The sequence below is a fragment of the Marmota flaviventris genome, chromosome 2, assembly GCF_047511675.1.
Source record: "Marmota flaviventris isolate mMarFla1 chromosome 2, mMarFla1.hap1, whole genome shotgun sequence".
Classification (NCBI taxonomy): domain Eukaryota; kingdom Metazoa; phylum Chordata; class Mammalia; order Rodentia; family Sciuridae; genus Marmota; species Marmota flaviventris.
This window is the reverse complement of record NC_092499.1, coordinates 154593146-154607120: the sequence shown is the minus strand read 5'-3', so window position 1 is coordinate 154607120 and position 13975 is coordinate 154593146. Positions and strand designations below refer to the sequence as shown.

The 13975-nt window shown below is 43.2% G+C and overlaps 1 protein-coding gene across 1 annotated transcript; it reads left to right on the top strand.

The window, feature by feature from the left end:
• Window positions 1-1265: 1265 nt before the first annotated feature.
• On the top strand, window positions 1266-2681 carry LOC114107801 (RANBP2-like and GRIP domain-containing protein 5/6). The gene is given in 1 exon segment (XM_027955239.2): window positions 1266-2681. A coding segment is annotated over 1 exon segment (1416 nt).
• Window positions 2682-13975: the final 11294 nt, after the last annotated feature.

Below are 13975 nucleotides of genomic sequence, written 5' to 3'. Positions count from 1 at the left end.
GAGATAATCAACTCATAAAGAGAAAAGGTTATGTTGGCTCACATTTTTGGAGGTTTCAGTCCATGATTGGTTGGCCATATTACTTTAAGACTCTGGTGAGACAGCCCATCATGGTGGGAGCACACAGCAAAGCAAAACTATTCTTCTCATCTTGAGCCAAGGATCAAAGAGCATGAGGAGGGGGCACTATCCTTGTCAAAAACCTAATGAAATAAGGGCATCCCACTTGGGAGGTTCTACCACCTCCCAATAGCGCTATGTGGGAAGCCTGGCCTTTGACACCTGGACCTTTGGAGCACACTTAAGACTTGTGTTTTTTAAAAATAAGACTAGTTTACTGGAGGGAAAAAAAGATTCTATAACAAGCCAGAATTCCAGACCAAAGATGATTCGTAATGCCTTACCCCTGGCAACTGAGGGTGAGCTGCTTTTATAACCAGAGAGACAGGAAGTAACATACAGAATCAACCGGTTGGTGAAGTCTGCCATTTGCCTTATTTGGGCATAACGTAGCAGCCTTCAATCTGGAATGGGCTGAGGGGTGGCTGCTGGTTTGGGCTGAGACTCGGTTGCTTAGCTACCATAGTTTTAGGTTATGTTAAACCTTCTTGCACATCAAGTTAATTTGTAGTTTACTATATATGAAGGCCCCTTTGGGTCAAAGTCAAACACAGAGGTTGCTTAAGGCCAGCCTGTCACCCTGCATATGTGTACCCCTCTGCCCTCAGAATTTAACATGAGTAATCACTTCCCCTGTGTCCATGCTTGTGCTCACTGTTGTGCCCCTGCATGACAAAGTGGCTCACAAAGGATAGGCCCAGGTCAGAGAGCATTAAGAAGGTACTCATTAAAAACTTGAGGTTCAGCAGTACCATCTCCCCTTCCATGGGGAGATAACAGGGAATGTTCAGCATCCCAGGACCTCCCTGTGGAAGCTCTTCATATCCTTGTTGGTACATTGTTCCCCTTTCCCTGCTAGGAACATCTAGCACCTTCCAGGTGAGGTTGGGACAGACAGTGTATGCACCTGCCCTTGAGAAGTACCTAAACCCTTAAACTATAAACAAGATGAGCCCTTAAACTATGATCAAATCTACTTCCTGTTAAAGGGCAACTAACTATAAAACATAAGAATGAATATTACAGAGGATGAATTATTTGTATTAAAAATGAATATATTCAACTCTGCATTTCTCCTGGAGACAGCGACTGCCGCGGAGCCTAGGGTCCGCCTTCCCACGCTCCGGGAACCGGTTGGGGGCGCGATGAGGCCCAGCAAGGCCGACCTGGAGCGGTATATCGCCTCCGTGCAGGGTTCTGCCCCGGCGCCGAGAGAGAAGTCAATGAAAGGATTCTATTTTGCGAAGCTGTACTACGAAGCTAAAGAATATGATCTTGCTAAAAGATACATATCTACATATATTAATGTGCAAGAGAGGGATCCCAAAGCTCACAGATTTTTGGGTCTTCTCTATGAAGCTGAAGAAAACACAGACAAAGCTGTTGAATGTTATAAGCGTTCAGTGGAATTAAACCCAACACAAAAAGATCTTGTGTTGAAGATTGCAGAATTACTTTGTAAAAATGATGTTACTGATGGAAGAGCAAAATACTGGATTGAAAGAGCAACTAAACTTTTCCCAGGAAGTCCTGCAATTTATAAGTTAAAGGAACAGCTTTTAGATTGTAAAGGTGAAGATGGATGGAATAAACTTTTTGACTTGATTCAGTCAGAACTTTATACAAGACCTGATGATGTCCATGTGAATATACGACTAGTGGAGCTGTATCGATCAAATAAAAGATTGAAGGATGCTGTGGCCCACTGTCATGAGGCAGAGAGGAACATAGCTTTGCGTTCAAGTTTAGACTGGAATTTGTGTGTTGTGCAGACCCTTACGGAATATCTGGAGTCTTTACAGTGTTTGGAATCTGATAAAAATGACTGGCAAGCAACCAATAAAGACTTACTTCTGGCTTATGTTAACCTTATGCTACTTACACTTTCCACCAGAGATTTTCAAGAAAGTAGAGAATTACAGGAAAGGTTTGATAGTGCTCTTCAGTCTGTGAAATCCTCTGTAGGTGGAAATGATGAACTGTCAGTTACTTTCTTAGAAATGAAAGGACATTTCTACATGCATGCTGATTCTCTGCTTTTGAAGATGGGTCAGCATAGTGATGTACAATGGTGAGCTCTCTCTGAGCTGGCTGAATTGTGCTATCTCATAGCATTTCATGTCCTGAGACCAAAGATTAAATTAATAAAAGGAGAAAATGGACAGAATTTACTGGAAATGATGGCCCATGATCGTCTCAGCCAATCAGGGCACATGTTGCTGAACTTAAGTCGTGGCAAGCAAGATATTTTAAAGGAGGTTGTGGAATCTTCTGCCAATAAAAGTGGACAGTCTGCCCTGTATGATGCTCTGTTTTCTAGTCAATCACCTAAGGAGAGATCTTTCCTTGGTAGTGATGATATTGGAAACATTGATGTACAAGCTCCAGAGCCTGGTGATTTGGCTAGATATGATGTTGGTGCTATTCGAGCACACAATGGTAGTCTTCAGATGTTGAGAGCCATGGCCAGGTCAAGATGGTGCCTGGCATTTTGCCAGAAGGGGCGGCTCCTGTTGCCTCGGGTGCCCGCTACTTTTGAGTTCTCGTGGAGTTTCCGTTGAGTTCCTGGTTGAGTTCTCGCGGAGTTCCCATTGAGTTCGCATGGGTTCTGGAATAGTTTGTTCCTGCTTGAATCTACAAGTGGCTCGTGACCTCCTGGTTATTTGCGCCCAGCCAGACTGCAGCACATTTCTAAAACACTATCTTTCAACATCTATGTTCATCCCTTGCTATCTTCAGGAGGTTGGTTCCAGGATCCCACTTGGACACCAAAACCCATGGATGCTTAAATCCCTTATTTAAAACTTCATAGTATTTGAGTATATCTACACACATTCTCCTATATTCTTTAAATTATCTCTAGATTACTTAATATAATGTAAATGCCATGCAAGTAGTTGTTATGTTATATTGTTTAGGGAATGATAGCAAAAAATAAAACAGTCTGTACATGTTCAGTACAGACAATTTTTTTCTTTTAACTTTTTTCTATCCAAGTTTTGTTAAATCCTCAGGATGTAGGACCCACAGGGTATGAAAGGCCAATGAACTGACCATTCCTGGTACCCTTGACCTCCAAATCAGCAGTCTCCTGCAGGTGAATCTGAGGCATTCCAACACATGGATGTGAAGGTATCACCAGACTCACTTCTGCACAGAATGAGCCACACCCCAAATGCTTATCTGGCATGGAGGCAGGGTGACCAGAATGCAGGAAGGGCAGGGCCCAGGGAGAGGCTGGGAATACTGAACACACCTACCCACAATAACTCTGAGCACTGGACCATGTGCTTCATTCCTGGACTTCTGCCCCAGGACTACACATACCAAGTGGACAAGGCTCTGCCAAGTGACTCCAAGGGGAAGAACATTCCAGGCTACCTCCAAAGCTGCTGACTTCTGTCTAGTTCCTCCTGGGCCTCTTAACCCAGAAATGTGAAGGCAGCTGGACCCACACCTCCCCTCAGTTCCCTGGGGCTGAAGAGAAAGAGAAGGGAGACACAGAGGTCTCCAAGTAGCAAAAAAATGGTGCTGTGTTCTCAATTCACCTCTGAATAGTAGGGGAATGGGGATGGATCAGGAGGGGTCAAAGGAACTAGCCCAGCACCTAGAAGCTTCATTTGCCAACTTCTCTGTATATTTGCTATTTTTTTTTAAATAAAATGTTGGAAGGAAGGAAGGTATAAGGGATCAAAGTTGTCCCTGAAACATTAAAACATACTTGTTCTGTCCTATCCTTTGAGGGGGATAAACCATCCCTTAGCCATAACCTTGGGGGGCCCTGGCTCCACTTGGGGACACCCATTTGCCTCGCCAGTCAAAAGAAATCCCAACGTGATAATATTTGCCACGCCAAACACCAGTCCAACAAAAGACATCTTATTTTACACATAATTTCAAAACATATTTTGTGTATGAAACATGGCCCCTGAAATCCTGGGATTCCTGTGTTTCCAGATTGTGGCAGGTGGTTTTTCAAGGAGGGGTGGGAGAGCACTCCTTCCAGTGAGCTCTTACATTGATGTCCACTCTAACAAAACAGAAGATTATTTGAGTCAGCTTTCTGTTGTGACAAGATACCTGAGATAATCAAATTTTAGGGAGGAAAGATTTATTTTGGCTCATGGTTTCAGAAGTTTCAGTCCCTGGTTGCTCCGCCCCATCACTTGGGGCCTGTGTTGGCACAGTACCTCATGGCAGGAACACAGAATGGAAGAGTTCTGATCACTTCATGGTGTCCAGGAAGCAAAAGAGAAAGAGGAAGGGGAGGGGTCCCATCATCCCCTTCCTGAGCATGCCCCCAATGTCCTAACTTCCTCCTACTAGGCCACACCTCCCAATAGGGCTGTGGGCTGAGACCGAGCCTTTAACACACGTGTCTTTGGGGGATATTCAATATCCAAGCTATCACTAGGGTCTCTTGGGTTGCTAAGAGGAGGGATCTGAAATCCTCTGCCTGCTTCCTCCCTGCAGGGTCCCTATAGGATGCCTCTATTAACACCAAAGTAATAGGGACACGTCTGCCCTGCACCGACAGGGATATGTGGTCATGTGCTCTTAGTCTCGCTGACACCAAAAATGGACGTGGAGCCTGGCCCCAACCCCACCCATAGTTCATCACCTTGGTTAGGGCAGATACACATCACATAGTGTCTGAACTGACTCTGGGGGTCCCCGAAGGAAAGACAAGACCTTAAACCACCAAAGGACACACTGAGCCAAGATTTTATTGAGCGGAGGCACTGCCCCTCCTTCTCACAGCTTCCTGTGGGTCCTGGATCCCCAAAGGCCTCATTGCTCCTCACAATTGTCTCTCAACCCCACTCTCCCACCCGAAGCAAGTATCTGCAATAGTAAGTTACTTTTATGTGACACTGGGACAAAAATGCATCTTCTTTTATTCAGTATATTCATCAAAATCAACACAGTTCATAGACATTTGCATTTTTCATAAGAAAGCCCACATTTGAAATATGGGCTCTTGGTTTTAGGTTAGGGGCTTTGGTGACTATCAGAGAATTAAATCGAGGCTTGAATCCACAGGCAGAGAGCCCTGGAGACCCATGGAAGGCTGCAAGGGAATACTTTTGCAAGATGGAAACCCCTCTCAGTGCATATATTTTCTGAGATGCTGTTCCACTGGCGCCTTCTCCAGCACCTCATGGAGCTTGTTTCTGTGCAGTCAATGAAGAAAGATTCCTTTTCCAGGCTGGGTCAGACTTTCCATGAATTAAGCATAGGGAGGCCTAATTATATGTCATTTGATGAATGCCTGGGCTGAACTAGTCTAAGGGTACAGAATCATAACCTCATCAACATCAAGACCAGAAAGCATGGGCCCTCTGGCCCTGTGGCCTCAGTGCTGTAGGAATAGCAGAGGGAAGTTGTACATTTCCCCGCTGACAGAGTTGCAGGGAGCCTCTGCCTGGACAGAGTCAACCTTGCTGCATCATAGATCTGTCTAAAGTCACCACAAGCAGGGGAGTGCCACATAAGAAAAAGTAAAAGGCTCAATGTTATGGTTGCCTTAGTCAGTTGACTAATCTGCAAACTGAGACCAAGGTAGAAAGTCGCTCATTATTCATTTATTAAGTGCCTACCCTGTTTACTGTTCTGATACTTGGGGAATCAGTAGTGAAGAAGATGGTATCATTTCTATGTCCATATCTCAATGTTCTCTCCCAGAGACAAGTGACTTTAGCCCTATCCTTCTGAAAGCACTTCTGGAATGACCTATGGGTAAAGAAGTGATAACATTATTATTCAAAGATAATTTTGAAAGAGAAAACAACTACTCGTAGTCAAACATCCAGGATGGTGGGCACCAACAAGGACTGTCTTGAGCAAATCAGTATTGGACAGTTCCATCAAAGGGTTTATGCATATGTGTATGTGTGTGTGAGCACACACACACGCACACATGTTCATGTATCACAGGGTTTTAGAAAGCCTTTTGCAACCTCAAAAACTCTGCATTCCATTTGTGCCTGATTTTTATCAAGGTGCAAGTGTTTTAATCCCACAGTCAGAAATAAGGCTTCCGGCATGTGAAAGCTGTCAGATTCAGAATGGAGTCACCCATGTCAAACCCTGACAGCTGGAGCCAGGAAAGGTCAGGGAGGGCTCTCAGCTCAATTTTCTCAATAATGGGCTGTCATAGGACAGCAAGCAGCACAAGAACTGTTAACCACTTATGCACAAATACTTGCCTGACTCACGCTGTCTTGCAAGCCCAATCCAATGAAGCAGCCTGCTCTACCTTGTAAGGCTATTTTTGCTTACTAACGGATGGTGAAACTGCCAACTATGACCACAATAGGGGCTTTATGTAGTAACTGCTGCTCAACATCAGAGCCTGCTGGCTCCCACAGGCACCAAGAGTGCCAAGGAAATTTCTTTCAAAATAACTTGTGGAGATTCCTCTGTCCTAATAAAACTGCAGTCTTTTCTTCGTTCTTTGGACAAACTAGAGGCCACCCTGGCCTGTGCTTGTATTTTTCCAGATTGCAATCCTATTCTCTGCTTATTCCAAATAAAAGTTTCTTTATTGAAGACTCATCTCTAAATTTTTCCTTGACTTTGACTAATGTATATACTCCTCCTGGGAGAGGTCAAAGCTGATCTGACTTCATGCTGATGGATCAGACTTTGATTGGCAGCGTTGAGAAAGGGATGAGGCCAGTCCAGAGGAGAGGAAATGCTACAGAAACATGAACTGGGATCTGAAGACAAACCTCATCCCTCTCCACCTCTCAGTGTACCCATATGTATAAGAAGGTCTCTACTTTACCTCCTGCTGTGGTTTGGATATAAGGTGTCCCCAAAAAGCTCTTGCAAAATGATTAGATTATGAGAGCTATGATCTAATCAGTGAATTAATCCATTTGATGGATTAATAATTTGAAAAGTGGTAACTGTAGGCATATGGGACATGACGAGAATATAGATCACTGGGAGCATGCCCTTGGGGATTATGTCTTGTCCCCCTGGCTTATCCCCTCCTCTCTATTTCTGCTTCCCAAACACCATGAGCTGAGGAGCTTTCCTGCCCTGGACCCTTCAGCCATGATGTTCTGCCCCACCTCAGGCCGAGAGCTGTGGAGTTGGCCAAACATGGACTGAGACCTTTGAAACCATGAACTCCAATTAAACTTTTCCCCTCTAAATTGTTCTTGTCAGATGTTTTGGCCACAGAGATGAAAGACTGACTAACAGCCCTCTCAAAGTTCTTGGCTCTCAAGTTTAGAGCAACGCGGCCCATCAAACATGGCATGTACTGGCATCTGAGCCCCGCTGGCTTCATACCCTTCGGTCCATGCAGGCCTGGGGTACCTGACACTCTCTCAGCTCCCAGGTTGTTCCTTTGGACCTGAAGTCCACTAGAAGTAGAGAGAGGACACCTGCAACAAGATGCTTCTTCTTTAGCATGATGTATGTTAACCTCTGCAAGCTTGAAAAAATAAAAAGGCCTGGGAAGCAATAAGTTGCATGTAAAGCACGAGTAGATAACTGGTTTGTGTCAATGGAAGAAAAGCAGAGTTTAGCAACAAATCTTTTAGAGCTTAAAAAAAACCCTGGCCAAACACCCTCTTTGTCCTGTCAGCTAAACAACCAATGTCCTGAAAGAAAAAGAGGACAAATAATTGAGTGAAAATAAAAGAGGAGCAGTTAGAGAGAACTCCAACACCCACAGGTTCAAGAAAGGAACTAATGCTACTATAATTATCAATATTATTTTTTTATTTGTACTGAGTTTAGGTTTTAAAAAAGGGTCACACCACAGAAAAACATTAGCAACTCCCACTATAATCTTTTTCATGAGATTTTTAAAAATTTTATATTGGTGCATTATAATTGTACGTAATAGTGGGATTTGTTGCTACATACTCATACATGAACACAACATAATTTGGTCAATTCCACTCCGCAGTAATTCTCCCTTCCCTCCTCTCCTCCCAGCCCTGGTTCCCTTCCTCTACTCTCCTGGTCTCTATTCTATATTCATGAGATGCCCCCCATTTTTTTCTCTCCATTTTCCACATATGAGAGAAAACATATGACCTTTGACTTTTGAAGTCTGGTTAAATTATCTTAATATACTCTCAAGTTTCATCCATTTTTTATACAAATCACATAATTGTGTGTGTGTGTGTGTGTGTGTGTATGTATGTATGTACCAGAAATTGAACCTAGAGGCACTTAACCACTGAACCACATCCCTAGCCCTCTTTTTTTACTTTTTATTTTGAGACAGGGCCTCACTAAGTTGCTGAGTGAGGCAACTGCCTCAGCCCCACAAGCCACTGAGATTACAGGCATGCACCAGCACGCCAAGCATTTTGTCCTTTTTTTATGGCTGAATAAAATGCTTTTGTGTATATGAACCACATTTTCTTTATCCATTCAGTTATTGACAGAAATCTAGGCTGGTTCCTCTACTTAGGTATTATGAATTTTATGGCTATGAACATGGGCATGCATGCATTACTGTAGCATGCTGACTTTAAGCCTTTAGGATAAATCTTGAGGAGGGGTATAACTGGGTCATATAGTGGTTCCATCATCACCATTCTTATTAACCCTTTTGCATGTACCTCACTCAAGGTCAGGGTCTGCTCAAGAGGTCATACACCAAATGATTCATTAAAAGGGAATATAGAGACCTGGCCAGTTAGACACAACTCAGGAAAACTCCAAGGGATTATTCCAGTTCCAGAGCACCATCTCTAGTCCTACATCACAGTTCTGTGTGGATCTCCCCCTTTCCATGGATATGTACCCCTAGAGCACTGATTAGGAAACCCCTACATGTCAGAGTCCACTTATCAGGGGCCCTAACCTGTAACAGAAGGCACTCAATAAGTAATAGTGAATGAATATACTCACATGGAATGTGTGTGTGTGCCTGTTGGTGTCTGTATGCATGTATCCATACATTATACAAACATCAATGTATGCATGCCCATGCAAGTGTATACTTCATCTGTACATGTATGTGTATCCATGTGTATACACATGCTATCTCATCCCATTGTCAGGAAAAGTTTGGGGTCCCTTGAAAAGAAACTGGCAAATACCTGACTAGCATGAGAACTTCCCTGTATAATTCATCCTGGAAATCCAGCAGCTTTAGAAATAAATTTAAAGATTTCTATTATGAAGAAATCCCTATCTCCCAGGAAACATCCATCATAGTAAACCTTCAGCATCTTACATCTTGTTTCAGAACGGCTCATTCCCACAGCAGCTGGCCTGACCTGAAAGGAGACACTCTCACAGCACATTTCGGGCTTGAAATTGATGTGAAGATTGATCAGGGGACATCATTGCTTATATTTAAGCTTTGTGGAATAAAAGTGGCCTGTCAGAGCCCGACTTAATCTATACCCTTGAGAAGATGCAAACAAAAAGTGGCAGCTTCATCTTAGTATCTGCAGGCAGATACTCAGCCAAAAAGGAATTTTCTCCAGCAGCCTTCTTCCTAGAGCTCCACCCCTGGTGTCCTCTATGGGCATTGATGGAGGAGCAGCCTGGAAGAGGAGCTCACCCCCAAGAAAGGGAAGAGCCCAGTGCTGTCACATAGACTCAGAATGACACAGCATTTGGGGAGCAGCATCCTGACTTCCCAATAGAACATGCTGCAGACCCCATCTCCGGGGTCCTGTCAGGAATAGCCCCAGACCCCTCACAAGCAGGTAGAGCTGACCCTTGGCCTGTGCCCATTGCCCCAACCAACCTATACAGCCAATATGGCTAGTCAATGGTGCCCCAGCCTCTACAGCCCTACTCTGGGTATTCCTCCAGCTGTGTCCTCAAAGAAGTTGTAGGCCCAGCTGGACAGCCAGTGAGGGAGACTGGGACTTTGTAAGCACAGAGAAAAAAGGTAGCCAAGTCAGCTTAGGTCAATAGGGTTTCCTTAAGGAAGGAACATCTCTCATGATGTCAAGGGTGTCTCTCATGTCAAGGGACATAGATCCTGAGAATGATGCAGTTGGGTGTAAGGTAGGAACAATGATGGCCAAAGACCAGACAGAAAGGGGCACTTGGTGGGGGGACCATGAGGGTGGCTAGTGTGTTTGGAGTGTAGAGGTCCAGATGGCATATGTTGAGGAATCAGACTGAAGAGGGAACAGACGGCAGAGACCCTGGGGGTCCTTTACCTGGATTACTCTGTCCAACTCTTTTTATCTGCACAATGCATCAAACAGAGCAGTGCACACTCCTGGTCCTTCTTGCCGGAGCATCTGCCTGCTCTCTGGGACACCTGTCAACTGCTGATTGGCCTAATTCCATGTGATCTTTCTTTCCATTCTACATTCCAGGGGAAGGATTGCTATTGCAGTAGGAAGAACAAAAGCATTTTTTAAAAATACACAAACATAGGGTTATCTTAATGGTTAAAGTTCACTCTCGGTCTTAAAATGCAAGTTTTGCCATCAAATGAAGGTAGAAAATTAGTCCTTCCATTATTCCTACTGTATTAACAAACCACCTAAATCATACCGGCTTAAAACAACACAGGAACCTCTGGTTTGGGCAGGGTGCAGTGGGATGGCTCCTCTCTGCTACCTGCAGCATTACTCGGGGAGATGGAGGACTTGTTTTCAAGATGGTACCCTCATAAGATGTACAGGTTGGTGTTAACTCACCTGAGGCTGGGACCCAGGGCTTCTGTTCCACTCAATGTGAACCTCCCTGACAGTGCTTTGCATTTCCTTGTGGAATGGTAACTGGATCCCTAGAGGTGGAATCTGAAAAGAACAAACTAGAAATACATACCCACTTTATGACTAAACTAAAATTCACATAATGTCAATTTCATCTTTTTTTTTTTTGTAATGAGGATTGAATCTAGCAGCATTTAACCACTGAGCCACATTTATTATTTTTGAGACAGTGTCTTGCTAAGTTGTTTATGGCCCTGCTAAGTTACTGAGTCTGGCCTCAAACTTGCAATTTTCCTGCCTCAAGTCATTGGGATAACAGGCAAGTGCCACTCTGCCCAGCTCACCATAGACTTTTGGTTGGAGCAGTCCCAAATGCCTGTGTGGAGCAATGGAAGGACATATACATTTGACTGCTTGATGGCAGTAGTAATATTCTGGAAAAGTGTATGTGATGGAAAGTTTCTGTGAAGCCATATTTGGAGTACGGTCCACCCGTGGTATCATTCTAAGGAACGCCAGGAGAGGCATAGATCCCAGTAATTCTTCACAGCACGTTCTCACTCTTATCTGTTCTACACATCCCTTATGCCCCCAGACTGTGACTCTGAAATGCTTCAAATATGGAACTTAAAAACATGTATGAGGGTATCAGGAACATATTGATGGATATGGTGCTAAATGTACCCGTTAAGTGTTACTGGGTTCAGGTGGCACACATATTTCCAGGGATGATATTTTCATCCTTCTTTGCTATACACTAACTAAAAAAGGTGGACCTGGTGGTATCAGGCATAAATGCTCTGGCTATCAGCCCCTAAAAACTGGTCTAGTAGATTGAAAATTGTGGTGTCTTACATAACAAGGAGTCTAGATGTGGGCAGCTGCTGATGGTGGCTCAGCTGCACAAGGATATCTTCCTAGCTCCTATTCTCCATATCTGGATTGTCATTTTCATATCCTTTGCCTCATAGCTCCAATATAGCTGCTACTGTTCCACACATCATGGTCAATCACCTAGGCTAACAAGGGCAGAGAAATTTCTTCTTTCAATATTTCCTTCACTTTTTATCAGTATGCAAAAAAAAAAAAAAAAAAAAAAAAACACTTCACAATTGTGTACATTAAAGCTCATCAGCCAGAAATAAATCTCCTCTACCTTTGAGGAAGGCTGGGAAAGTAAATTTCCAGAAGATGGAGTGGCACATCCATGGGCTTTCAGCCATGGTCACTCTGCTAAAGCCAGGCAATTAGTTCCATGACTCAAAATGGAATTTCCTCAACAAGGAAGAAAGGGTTGGGGGGGGCCTCAGTTTCTTCAAACCCAGCTATTGAGGTATTAGAATTTTGCCAAGACAGGCCATGAATCTGAGGAGGAAGAGGAAGAGAAAGAGGAGAAAGAGTATGAGGAGAGCAGATATACCACTACTGAGATAACAGCAAAGCACTGGCTCGATTTTTTGGAAAGCAAAATTATGTGAACATCATGTTTATTATGTTACTGAAAGCTCAGTCCTTGTCCCCAAAGCTAGTCAAATACTGAGGACACGGTTTGGAGAAAAATAAGTTTTACTGCTTTCCTAGCAAAGAAGAAACACAGATGACTCCTAACCCAGAGGCTTTGATTCTCCCCACCAGTGGGAACAGGGTTTTTTGTTTTTTTTAAAGAGGATGTTTGAAGACTCATTCGAGGGGTTCTCTGTCCAGAGTTGTAATTCACTTGTTAATTTGGAAGACAGTCATTTTTTTAAATCTTCTTGTGCCATCCCTGAAGTCCACTATACTTTTGGATTAAGTGTGTATTCAAGAACAGTTAACTCTGCCTAGGATGGGGAAGAAAGGTAATCCTGTTTCTCCAGAATTAGGGAGGGAGAGAGATTATGGAGGAGTAGGAAGAGAGGAAGAGAAAGAAACCTGTTTGTTTTAAAAATGAGTCACAGTAGCAGAGCAGCAAGGGCTATATTCAAAGCATAAAGTGGACCACTGTTACCATTACGCCTTCAATTTCCACACCATCCAGATTGCCCTATGTGCCTAATTAGGGTGTGTTGTGGAATTTTTGAGTTTGGTTTTCTTTGCGGGGCAGGAATTGGTTTTGGTTTTATTTTTGTTTTGAAGATTAAATTTTTCTCTATGCTATAACCAGTACCAACCCAGAATGACATGGATGAAAAAATGAGCCTTCTGTCTTTCTACAAATGACCATTTTTGCTCACGCATTCCTAGTATACCCATTGAAAGACTAGAAAACATTCCCTCCCTGGGTACAGGGCCATAAGATGAGCAGCATTCTCATTGCAGCCAGCCCAGTGGCGCCCCCTGCAGGAAGAGGCTGCCAGGAATCTCGGTCTGGATTTCAAGTCATGGCATGTTTCTGGACCCAGCAGAAAGAATGGAAAAAGCATGAGAGGAATTCACAAAAGAGGCCCTTAGGAAGTTGGTTATCTGACATAATTGGGTGAAAAACATCATTTAAAAAGAAGAAAAATAAGTCAGTGACAGAGGTAATGCGAACTTTATTTTCACAGGAAGTTTGAAAGTTAAGCCTGTCAAAGAACAAAATTGCAGCACTTTAGTTTAAAGATTTTCACTGTTTCTTTTTCTTTTCCTAGAAACAGAGAACATTTTACACTATAAAATAAAATAAGTGTTCTGATGGGCGGAACAGAAGAGGTTGATTTTCTAGACAGAGAAAAGCTAAAGAAATCAGAAACTAAGACAAAAAGTAGATTAGTCATGTCAAAGTTACTTTCCTTGTAAAGAGGGGATAGAGAGAGAGAACAAAAGGAAGATAGCTGATGAGTTAACATCAGGTTATTTTAGGTCCCTTCTTTTGTGTAAGGATTAAGGCAGAGAGAACTTCATTATCATGCATATTGAAACTGGCCTGTTTGGGAAATTTAACTGCTCCCTCTCTAATCAAGGCAGATGAAAAACTTAGTTTCATCTTGGTGAGAAACTTAAGCCAAATAACTTCATTTTTATTTTAACCTGAACTGTTGGAACCTGAGACAGGCACTTAGTCCAAAACAATGGCCTCCTGTAATTTTTATTTAACAAGCATATATCATGCCCATATTCCTACCAGATCATCAGAAAGAAAACTTCCTCTGTGAGTCTTACCCTTAAAGCTAGCTGAGAACGTAGAATTGTTCAATCAAATTCATCCTAAGTGGCCAATCAAGCCACAG